General features: G+C 45.3%; 1 protein-coding gene across 1 annotated transcript; it reads left to right on the forward strand.

The window, feature by feature from the left end:
• The first annotated feature begins 5,362 nt into the window (after positions 1-5,362).
• On the forward strand, positions 5,363-6,316 carry LOC133883556 (uncharacterized). The gene has a single exon (XM_062322907.1). The coding sequence runs from the start codon at positions 5,658-5,660 to the stop codon at positions 6,012-6,014; it is 357 nt and encodes a 118-aa protein (XP_062178891.1). The 5' UTR covers positions 5,363-5,657; the 3' UTR covers positions 6,015-6,316.
• The last annotated feature ends 6,402 nt before the right edge of the window (positions 6,317-12,718 follow it).

The following is a 12,718-nucleotide window of genomic DNA, read 5'->3' on the forward strand; positions in this document are numbered from 1 at the left end:
ACAAGATCAATTGTTGGGGGAGTCACCGAGACACCAATACCTTCGAAGGTATGGCTGATGGCTTCGCATGCGGCAACTGCCTTCAGCTCAAGCTCCCCAATCACATTAAGAGCATCCTCGAAAAAAGCCTTCGCCTCGCTCAATTCGGCTTGCAGCCGCTGCACCCTTGTTTTCTCCGACGCACAAAGTGCCTGGAGGTTGCACACTTGCGCCTTGGAAGATTGCAGGTTTTGGCGTAGGCAAACTTCGTCTTCAGCAATTTGCTTCTCCGAGTGAAGGGTCCTGAGTTCTTTTTCAAGCTGTTCCAGGCGCGATTCAGCATCCCTCGCTCGGTGCAATAACTCGCGCTTTTGGCCTTCGGCTTTTTCGGCGCGCTTTTGCTACATATCAATTTGTGCGTGTGCGCTCCGAGCTCGGGCTTCGGATATTTCAGCTTGCTTGCGCTGAGCCCACGATAGAAGCAAAGCCTGGAATGTCACACACATGTCAGCAAAATACTAAGTACAATAATATCAGAAAATAACAGTATACCTTCACAATGGCCACGTCGGAGGCGTTGAGGAGCTCATTAGTGGGCTTCTAGCCGAGAGGGATTTCAAGCTCAGGGAGGACGAAGGTGCTAAAAATCTTCTTCGCGTCATCAACCTCCCTGGCTCTTGGTTCGAAAGAGGCAGGCTTGAACACCTCAGGCGCTATGGCCTGACTAACTCTGCCGCGCCGCCGAATCCGAACAAGAAATCGACGCCGTCTTGGAGTCCTGTAGCCCCCCACGACCCTCCGAGCTGCCTATATATGTGCCCGTCCCCTCCCCGAACTCATCTCATCCGAAAATCGTCGAGACCCGAGCCCTAGTCGTCGAGATTGAAGCTCGCCGAGCCGCCATTGCCGCCGCTCCTACCGAGATCGCCGCCGCGCCGTTCCAGAGCAAATTAGCGCAGACCGAGCCCACCATCGCACGCGCCTGCCTCTGCTGAAGCTCTCCCCGCCATCACCTTGGCCCCTGTGCCGCCGAAGATCCCTTCCTGACGAGATCCCGAGGCCCTCCGCCGCCCCTTCCGTCGCCGCCCGCCTTCCCGTGCCGCGCTGCTTTCGGTAAGCCTCAAAACGGATACCCCGTGCTCCCCCGAATCTTTTCCGTCGCTCGTCGTCGAAGATTGAAGCCGGCGACGACCTTTTTCCCCCTGCTCCGGCGTGTCGTCGCCGTGCCGAGCTCGGCTCCACCGAGAACCCCTCCGCTGACCGTCCCCTTTGAGCTCAACTGTCGGATCCGAAACCCACGGCCCATATTAGATCCCATCTATACCCCTTCGCTGACCAACCCGAGGCTGCCACATGTCGCTACTTAATCCACTCAGCTGCCATGCCATGTCATCCAGCCACCTCAGCTGCCACCTAGCCCTCTCTGCTGATGTGTCATCCCTATCACCATACCACGTCAGCCAATGCAGCCCAGTCAGTATTTCAAGCCTTTTTCAGTATAAAAATAAATCTGATAATTCCTTTAATTGGTAATTTTGCAATTTAGCCCCTAGACTTTTCTGAAATAACCAAAGAGCCCTATCTTTTTACAGTTAAGTCCCTATACTTTCGCATAATTACATTTAGGTCCCTTTGTTTTTACAAAAAGGTCCCTAAACTTTCTGTTTAATTCAAAATAAGCCCTTTTCTTTTCCAGATTTAACTCTAGACTTGTTTTAGCCATCGTAGCTCCGATTTAAGCGATTCTTGCGCCAATGGATTCGTTTTTCAGTGCTCTTTCTTTCTAACCAGTTTTTATTTCGTTGTTCTTTTGTTTCATACTCTGTTCTTAGTGTATCTGTTTGTTTGTTTGCTAGTTATTGTGCAATTAGCCGACAACGTCCTGAATCAATTTGAGGAACATCAAGACCAGGAGCAAGAATACACTGAGCAGCAGCAAGGAGAAGGCAAGTGTCCTTGATCATATTGAACCTATGTTTTTAAATGATTTGTTTTACAAAATTGCATGCAATGTTTGTCAACATGATGGGTAGCCACCTATGTTAGGGTTTTCCCTAGATTTTCTCTTATCATCCCTTGGAACCTAGATGGTTTTGGTTAGGAGTCTTTTATGGGTAGATTGCTTAGCCATGATTTTGGGATATTGGGAAGTATCATAATCTTGACTAATGAACATATGCAGTAATGATGGTTAATGTGTTAATGGTCTAGCAACATGGAACATTAGGTCTTGAGCAAAGTAGTTTTGTTAGTTGTCATGGTTATGATGTTGGTTTAGTGTTTGCTCAAGTAACCTAAGTAAGGACCGGTTCGTAGAGCGACAACCCAAGAAGTAACGTACCAACCACGAGGCTGATATGGGTAAGGCGTGACATATTGATTAGAGTCTGTCCAGTGTGCATTAGGTTAGCACAAAAGGGGGCTTCTGGGTAGGAGTTTTGCTTGCGTAAAGTCTGACGGTGAAACCTAGTGGGCAGACACATACTGGATTAGTCTCTGGTTAGTGGAAAGTTTCATACAGTGATTATTGGCGGCACACCACTGGCGTGTGTTAAGTGTCTTGCAAACACGGCAACATGGAATTCACTGACTCGTGGGGAAAGCTGGACAACCTCTGTAGAGTGTAAAACTATTATAACAGTCGTGCTCACGGACATGAGAGACTTGGATCCTCACATGATTAGAGGGTGGATGGTTTTGGTTCTGGCACAGGGAGTAATAGGTGGTGTGGTTTTGATCATAGTACAGGGAGTACTAGACGGTTGTGGTATGCTGGGTGAGGAACCTTATATGCTAGATGATGGATTGTTTGGGTTACATTCATTTAATACTTGTTTAATGCTTTGAGTCCAAATGTGTTTTCATTACTCGCATTTACGCAAAAATTACCATGTGTTAGCCTATTCTTGATATAAGCCTGCATTTTATTATTTTCCCACACTTGCTGAGTACTTTATGTGCTCACCCTTGCTTTCTCCTACAAAAACATATGCTGCTCAGTGGAAGACTTTGAGGATTTCCAAGATGACGACTTGGTGTTCTAAGGAGCATGTCTTCTGATCGGTGCCTGTGGAGTGTTGGTCGCCAATGTTGTCGTCCCGCTGCCGTCGTTTAGATGCTGTTGTTTAGGCTAATTTTGAGGTTGTTTAGGTGAAGTCTTCTATTTGTAAGAAGTGAACGTTTATTTAATTAAAGTATTGCTTTTGCTACTTCACCTATGACGTCCTTATGTGTGTTAAACTTCCTGGGCACACATAAGCCGCACTTGGTTTTGTCCGTTAAAACCGGGTGTGACAACCGGATAGTAATATGAACCGATAATGATGTATCACTACCGGTTCTTGTTACTAACCGGCAGTGATATTCAAATTATCACTGTCGATTTGTATTACTAACTAGCGGTGATATTAGCTTATCAAAAGACGTGCAAATAATATTCGACAGTGATAATGGCTATCACTACTGGTTGGGTTTACAAACCGACAGCGATACTCAAAATTCGAATGTCATCACGCGCACAACTGCTAGGCTTCACGCACGCGATTTTAAATGTGAGCGATCCTTGCTCATTCTTTCAATCTGCTTGCTCGCTCTCTCTCACGTGCTCTCTCTCTCTCTCTCTCTCTCTCTCTCTCTCTCTCTCTCTCTCTCGCCCACCGCTAGCCACCCCCACCTCCCGCGTGCGATCCACATGGATCCACTGCCACCTCCACTGCCTTCTCCGAGGACGCCTCCAACACCCGCGTCCATGTTCGAGGAGGATAAGGGCCTGCCGGACGAGGTGTCATCCACCTCATCCGATTCCGGCATTTCACCTGGATCCCCCTTGTCGAACGACGAGGTGTGGGACGAGTTCATCCACTAGCCACCGAGGGCCAAGAAGGCCCAGATGAGCTCGTCGTCATCGTTGTCGTCATTGTCATCATCGGAGGATGAGGACAAGGATGAGGATGAGGAGGAATATGATGCTACCGATGACGACAACGACGAGGACGAGGACGAGGATGAGGACAAAGACGATGATGGCGACGACAAGGACGATGACGTTGACGAGGCCACAAACTTCCGTTCGTGGGTTGAGTTTCAACTAGGTTAGTCGACGCGCACGTTAGGATTTTGCACTGTCGTCTGTATGACAACAGCTTTTACTGCAATTAGTATAAACTATATTAATATGTTCATCAGTAATGATAATCTCCTTTAAATTAATGCATGAATGTTTAATTTTTGTTTTTTTTATCCTGAATTGAGTATCACTATCGATTCGTAGATAGAACCGGCAATAATAAGCATACAAATCGACCGGAATGAGATCAAGAACTAGCAGCGATATATTGTATCACTGCTAGTTTATGTTACGAATCGGTAGTATTATGTACAATCACTATCGGTTCTTATTCATAGTCATGATGTCAATTTTGAACCGGCAGTGATGATTTTTTCTGTACTAGTGTGCTTTGGTGGGCTTTGGGCAGTTTGGGCCTCAGGTATCCAATTTTTTGCCTTGTTGGGTATGAGCGATCGAGTATGGACAACAAACCTAATGAGCATGAGGGGGGTAAGAGCTAGTAAACACTAGAGATTAGAACGATGTTTACTTGAATCCCTGGAAATACAAGTTCGTAACTTATTGCAGTGTGGAAAAGTAAACCTTATTAACACATTGGTAACTGATTGAAATATCGATCATATTTAGCCGGTTGATTTTTTTTTTGAGAGGTCTTGGGTTGACTGGAATTGCTATTTGCACCGCAGAATTATGCCATAACTATTTAAATATGTCAAAATTCATTCACACAGGATAAGCCTATTCACAAGTATTAAATTTTGCTTGGATATTCGTTTATATTTGGGCCAACATGCATCACAAGGACAACATAAAATCACTATAACGGACACTGTTCAAATTCAAAGCCGGATGCAAATGTAACAAATTGGTTTAGAGCTTTTTTCCCGCCCTAACCTTTCGACAAATTCGGGTGAACCAAAATAAAGTGCCAATGTAAACAAAATACTGTCAAAATTCAAGGGAAAACCAGCCGAACACTCCGATTAACAATTTAAATCGACCCAGCCAAATTCGGAAGACGACCTTGGTTCAATCTTAAGCTCCAGTTCCTGCAGCAGCCATGCTTCAAAGTCGACACCAAACTTGTCGTAGAACGCGCACTTCACGACGGCAGCACGGCACATTTTCCGCCGCCACCGGTCACGCGCCTCCACGCGGCCGCCTGCCTATTTCGGCAGCACGAAAACACTCACAGCGTCACACTCACGTGGTCACTCAAAGCTGAGCAAATTCGAACCTCCCGCCGCCTCGCGGCCGCGAAATAATTCAGCGGCCGTCGCCTCCCTCCTCCTCCCCTCCTCCCCGCCCCGATTCCAATTTTCTTCCTCCGTCTTTTCGCTAAATTTTTCCAAAGATTCGCCCGCAGGCCGCAGCCCCGCACTTCGAACGAAAGCGGCGAAACCCACCATCGATTCGTCCGCTCCCTCCTCCCCTCCCAAACTTATTCCCCCAAAACTCAAATCTTGGAATCCCTTCCCCGCTGCTCGCACCTCGGCTGCAACTTACAAATACCCATGGCCACTCCCCTCCCACCACCATCTCCAACCTCGCTTCCTCGACACGGACCCCCAATTAAGCCCAACAAGAGCTGCCGCCACTCGTGCCCCCAATGGCCGCCGGCTGTGGGCCTGACAAGGGGAACGCGCCTCCTGCTCCTTCCGCCACCGCAGCCGGCGTCTTTGTTGCTCGGCGGCACGGCTTTGCTGTTAAAAAGTGCGGGTTCATGAAGCGGCCGAGCAGGGCGTGGGGGCGGGTGCCGCTCCGGGACATCACCAATCTGATCGCGGCCAGCTCTGCTGCCGCTGAGGCCCCGCTGGGACGGGAGAGCTCGCCGCCACCTGCGGAGTTGGAGAAGCCCGTGGCGGTGTTGCCGCGGGCGGCTGCCTCGGTGACGATGCAGGATGGGGTTGCTTCTGGCGCGGCGGGGAAGGCTGGCAGATACTCGCTCCGGAAGGAGTTCAGATAGGCGTTGACTATACGGTAGAATAGTAGTTGATGGAATGGGCCGGCTCCTCGTTTCATCGTCCAATTTCTCGTTGGATCTGATTGCATTCGATTGGATTGGTTGGTTCGTTGATTTCCCCTTTTCTGCACTCTTGATGATAGGAAATGAGTTGTTAAGAAAGGAAAAAAAAGATGAAAATTGATAGATTCATTTGTTTCACCTTGATAATGGTGCGGTGCCGCATTGTGGTTTGGAAATTTGAATCCTGAAATTCGAGAATTATAATGTTTGAAGATACTTCTCGTGCCTTCTTTATGCTGTTCGGTGGCGCTCTGCAAAGCCCTGAAGGCTGCAGCAGATTGTTTAATATCCTGATGAGTATGCAAACACTGAAACTGAAAAAGATCGTTTGTAATCTGTGCAGTCATAATATACTAGCCCTACCAAATTAGATCATTGAAGCGTGGCATTGCCTGTGCTTAGCTCTGAGTTTATAATTGATGGGAAGTTAGTCTGACATTGGCAATGTATGCTTTGTAATAGCGAAAGGCAACAGGAACTGGAAAACGCAGGTTGCATTCAGTTAACTACAATAGGTAAGCTGTACTGATCCAGTGTGGTGACAACAGTTTGGAGCATTGGTCGCCTTGGGTGTTCCCAGATTGTCTTGTCTCCTGAGGTAGGGTGCTTCTATATTTCTTTGACCATTTTGTATTTTGCCAGGACATTGAAACGATCATGAGGGATAGTACTGCTTATAAGTCCTCGGAAGGTTCACTGCCAGACGATGGGTCCAATGGGTGCTTCAAGAGGAATTTTTTTTTCTGAAAGAACAGTTGTCTAGTAACGTTAGTAATGCCTGCACAGGTATCTGAGAAAAATTGTTAGAAACATATACTCTTTGCTCTTTGATTGTGACAAAAGTCCTTCCCTTACTGATCATCCAATGGGAGTTTCTGAACATTAGTGATCCACTAAAGTATTACTGCATGATTCTTGGAATATCTTATAAATATGAGGAAATTGTCCTTACCGTATCCTCTTGATTTTCATGCAAATTGCTGTGTGTTGTAGCTAATGCCAACTGTAAAAGACATAAGCAAGAACTCACTATTCATGAAATTTATATCAATATTACCTATCACAACAGTTGCATCTAGTTGACATACCTTCTGTGGTAGCTTAGCTCTGCTTGCATTTGACCGTTCATGACAAAATGATCATACATGACCGAGCTTTCATTAATTATTATGCTTTTTCTTACACACATTTCAAATAATCTCCTTTGTCATGCCATAAAACTTCATGAGTAATCTGGGTCAAAATTGTGTAGGAATCTCACCTTCCGGAATGGTTGGATTGAACGACGTTGCTAAATAAGGAAGAGGAGTCATGCTGATTCAGAATAGGCATTCTTTTCATTGTATTGTTAGGAACTGCATCAAATGTTCTCGACAAAGGGTCTTGGTGTATACGTCTGATCTGAACCTTGCTATGTAACAGGCCTATCTGGTAACTAGTACTAGTCAGTTCTATTGTTTTTGGAATTTGAACATCGGCATAGTCTCCATGCTAATCTTTTATTATTTTTCTAACCATATGTTGGCAAAGATTAATGAAAACATAATGATCTGAAAATACATTTGATGAAACATCTAAATAACATCATTTCCATGTGCAAATCCAAATTGTTTTACGTTTACCATTGGTCAAAGTTGTTATGTTTGACTACGTACTAGGACAATATCTATTACTGACAGAGGTAGTATTGTCTTTAGCCACGTTCAAGTTTTGTTCTGTGAAATCTCAGAAGAACTGAGTTCTGTTATAAATATGTATGCGTCAATCATTGTAGCTAAAGTAAGCTCAACAGTATGATGAGGACATCACTCCCTCGGATACATACAATGATCCTCCATTGAACTTTCAAGGTCCAATCACAAGAGCTCGCGCACGACAATTAAATTTAGAGGTGAGCTCGTTCCTAAGCAACTCTTTATATAATTTTGAGAATAGATTACTACCTAATGATTATGTGTTGTTTAGGAATCATGGAGAGGACAAGGAAACACATAGAGGAAGGCTTGGAGGCGTGGAGGAGCAGCTAGGACGTCCAACAACAGCAGGAGGTCCAGTCCAACTCGAGTCCGAATCAGCCTCGGCCTCCAGGACCAGCGAGCAATAAAACGGACGTCCAGGACGCATCCGGACTCCGTTTTCGACGATTCACATATGGTTGGAAAGATAATTTCATAAGGAAACCAATGGCGTTGGTTTGAGGTCCAAATTCCTTCTGAGTCAACGGGAAACGTCGAAACAAGTCAGCGTCCAGAATCTGTCCCGGTGCTGCGTCACCGTTTTTGGTCCGTTGGGCCATGTATCATGTTGGAGTCCATTAGGGACGCGTCTAGGGGTCCTTGGCCGACCCTAATCCTTTATATACAGTAGCCGCCGCCCTAATTAGGGTTGGGTTTTGCTTAGATTATTCTGTCAAGAACAGTTTCGCCGTTTCGTCGGTTTGTGAGACCCCAACTCGTGAGATTAATCATTCATCTGCAATTTGGTTGCATTCTTCCTTGTTCTTGCTTGTGTTCTTCGATTCGCAGGCAAGGATTTTAGCCTTCTTGGCGAGGTCAACCGTGCAACACCGGTTGATAACCAGAGGAGACGTGGTGCTGCGATTGCGGGGTTTCGGATCGTGTTGTTCGGAAGCCGGATCGACTTGTGTCTCGTTTCCACCAAATCGAGAGTTACCAGAACCTTTCGGAAGATCGGGAACCCTTGTTCATATTAAGTGGTATTCAGAGCTTCAGGTATACCGTCAGGTTCATATCTACCCTTAGTTTCGAGTGTTTTTCGCCTTCGTTCCATAGTCCACTGCCATATCGTTTTTTTTTCCTGTCCTACAACCCTTCCGCGCCTTTAGCTTTTGCATATTTCAGTTTCAGAGTTCGTCGTGTTGAGTTTGTGTCCTGGTCAAGGTCTTGTTGCTGGTTAGGTCGTGTTAGAGTCCAGTTCATGTGTTTTCCCCCACCGTTTCCATCAAACCCTAGCCTCCGTCGCATATTTTCCCCACTTTCTTCCCGTTTTGTCCTCTAATTCGGAGCCGTTTCTCAAATCGGGCATAACTTTCGCATACGAACTCCGTTTTCAGAAAAGTCATAGAGTTTTTCGCATCGAAACAGCGTTTCGGATCCGTTCGTCCCCGCTTTGCCGGGTTCGGCGAAATCAGAATTCCCAAATTCGCCTCCGAAGTTTGAGTTTTCAATTTCCAAATATTTTTCTCATTTTACGGCTGAACTTCAGAAAATTCTACAAGCCACGTCTTTCACTTGTTTAAGCTCAAATTTTCTGTGGTTCCCTCTTGTGTGCTCCTAAGTGAAAAAAAAATATCAAAAAAATAAGAAGAAAAAGTCGAATTTTCCCAAAAAAACAACGACAGCCCAAAAAAATAGAAAAAAGAGAGGGGCAAAAGAGGAACAATATCTAGAGGAGCACATAGAGAAGGGCAAAGTGAGCTGTGTTAGCGTGTGCTGTTTAGTTCTTTGTTTCTGTTGCTCTTGCTATCCATCATACTTGTTTCTCCACCTTGTTTAACACACATACTTGGTACTTGCAACACTTTAGGCCAGCAACGAGAACAAGTACTTGGGACTATAATTCAGCATTACTATCTGTTTCTGATTTGTGTTCCACATATACATATTTGTTCTCTTTGTGAGCCTTCCAAGCCCCACAGATTCTTCTGGACAGCACTGGTTTGCATCCCTGCAATCGCTCGCACGCCTTCCAGGTATCCTTTGCTTTGCTGGTAAGAACCCTGGTAAGAGCTTGGTAAGGTGTCTACCTTTGCTGATCTGGATTGAGAGGCACCACTCCACCTTTGTAGTACGATTATTAGGGATAACCTTCACTGTTTGTTGTTGTGTTTGTTTCCACAATGTCAGTTGAAGGAGATAAAACGCCAAAGGACTTCAAGGAGTGTGTCAGCCAAGAGCAGCTACAAGCTGTTGTAGACAATGCTCAGAAGGAGATGAGGGAGACAGTCATCAAGGCTGTCACTGAAGCGATAATTGAGATGAAACTCGCAAACGCGGTTGAGCGGGTGGACAAACGGTTATCCGAGCTCACCGACAGGGTAAATGCTTTGGAAAACCGTCCTGTGCACAACGAAGATGTGAATGGAAGCAACACCGGTGATGAGTTGTATGATGACGATGTTAATGTTGATCCAGCGGCGACATTGCAAAACAGATTACGGCGTCGTCTTCGCACTAACACCACAGGTATGGGTGGCGTTCCACATCACCACCACCATCGAGGTATGTATAATCGAGCTCCTGAAGATCCTTATGCTAAGGTTAAATTTACTATACCTTCTTTTTCGGGACATTATGATGCTGAGGGATATCTTGATTGGGAGATGACAGTAGAGCAAAAATTTAGTGCCCATCAAGTACCTGAACAACATAGAGTTAGACAAGCCACTAGTGAGTTTAAAGATTTTGCTATTATTTGGTGGACTGGTTTAGCTGCAGATGGTGCCACACCTCGTACATGGGAAGAGCTTAAGGTTGCTATGCGTGATAGATTTGTTCCCCCATCTTATCATAGAGACTTGCGTAAGAAATTGATGCGCTTAGAACAGGGAGATAAAACTGTGCAGGATTATTATGGTGAGCTTCAAAAGGGCTTGATGCGTTGTGGCATAGTAGAGGGAAACGAAGATTCTATTTGTCGATTTTATTCGGGTTTGAGACGTGAAATCCAGGATATTATTGATTATAAAGAATTTAACAATGTCAACCAGTTGTTTCAGTTTGCTATGCTTGCAGAGAAGGAGTTGCAGGGGCGTGAGCAGCAGGGCAAGTACAAGGCCAGCACCACATACACGCCGCGCACAGGACCATCCTTTGGGCTGTCCAAACCATCCACTTACAGGGCTCCCTCACCAGCGAGCAAGCAACAAGCAGCTACGGCACCAAATCCTGTCACTACACGACCTTCGGGCTCAGGTAAAAATTCTGTTTTGCAGGGACCTTCCAAGAGTGCTTCCTCTGTTGCATCAACGGGACGCACCTCTGGCATTCAATGTCATCGCTGCCATGGATTCGGTCATGTGCAGAAGGATTGCCCAAGTCAGCGGGCATACATTGCAACTGAAGATGGGTACATCAGCGCCTCTGACATTGAAGAAGAAGAAGAACCAGTTGTTGAGGAGAGCAACGAAATCTTGGGCAGTGATGACACAGCGACCTATAGGAGCATCATTGTGCAGCGGGCGCTCAGCACAAAGGTACAACAACCAGAGAAGCTGCAACGCCATAACTTGTTCCAGATTTTCTTCGTCATCCAAAATCGGCGAGCACGTGTCATCATCGATGGAGGTAGTTGTAATAATTTGGTGAGTTCAGATTTGGTCAAGAAGCTTGGCTTGACCACACGCCAACACCCCCATCCATATAATCTTCAGTGGTTTAATGATGCTGGAAAAGCTAAGGTAACACAAACTTGCAGAGTTTCTTTTTCCATTGGTTCCTATGCTGATTATGTTGACTGTGATGTGGTACCTATGGAAGCTTGCTCACTTTTATTGGGTCGACCTTGGGAATTTGATAATGATGCTATACACCATGGTAGAAGTAATACATATACTTTTATGCATAAAGGAAAGAAAATTACTTTGGTTCCTATGACCCCTGCTGAAATTGTACAAGCTGATAAAGAACGAGCTGCTAATTTGCGTGATACTAAATCTGAAATTCAGCAAGTTGCTAATTCTCTTTACCCACCTAAAAAGGATAAGTCTACACCTAGTTCTAAGGTAGAGGGCATAAAATTGAGGGGTGGTGTTATGCTTGCACTAAAAAGTGACCTTGCTGAAATTTCTAATAATGATATTTGCTACACCTTGGTTTGCAAACGAGTTTTGTATTCGCTTGATGATGTTATTAGTTCGATACCTCCTGCTGCCACTAACCTTTTGCAGGAGTATGATGATGTTTTCCCAGCTGAGATACCCCCGGGACTGCCACCTATGAGAGGGATAGAGCATCAAATCGATTTGATTCCGGGAGCAACATTGCCAAATCGTGCTGCGTATCGAACCAATCCCGAGGAGACTAAGGAAATTCAGCAGCAAGTCCAAGAGCTTTTGGACCGCGGGTATGTACGTGAGAGCCTTAGTCCTTGTGCTGTTCCTGTGATTTTGGTTCCTAAGAAAGATGGTACTTGGCGTATGTGTGTTGATTGTAGAGCCATCAATAACATTACTATTCGATATCGCCATCCTATTCCTAGACTTGATGATATGCTTGATGAGTTGTGTGGCTCTGTAATTTTTACAAAGATCGACTTGCGTAGTGGTTACCACCAAATTAGAATGAAACTTGGAGATGAATGGAAAACAGCTTTCAAAACTAAATTCGGATTATATGAGTGGTTAGTAATGCCTTTTGGTTTAACTAATGCACCTAGCACTTTCATGCGTTTGATGAATGAGGTTTTAAGAGCTTTTATTGGACGATTTGTGGTGGTTTACTTTGATGATATATTGATTTATAGCAAGTCTTTGGATGAACATATGGATCACTTACGTGCTGTTTTTAATGCTTTACGTGATGCACGTTTATTTGGTAACCTTGAGAAGTGCATCTTTTGCACGGATCGAGTCTCTTTTCTTGGCTATGTTATTACTCCACAGGGAATTGAGGTGGATGAGATGA

Source organism: Phragmites australis, chromosome 10, assembly GCF_958298935.1.
Source record: "Phragmites australis chromosome 10, lpPhrAust1.1, whole genome shotgun sequence".
NCBI lineage: Eukaryota > Viridiplantae > Streptophyta > Magnoliopsida > Poales > Poaceae > Phragmites > Phragmites australis.

What these genes read in the sequence shown, in the direction of transcription:
- LOC133883556 (XM_062322907.1), top strand. Translation starts at nt 5,658, where the DNA reads ATGGCCGCCGGCTGTGGGCCTGACAAGGGGAACGCGCCTCCTGCTCCT.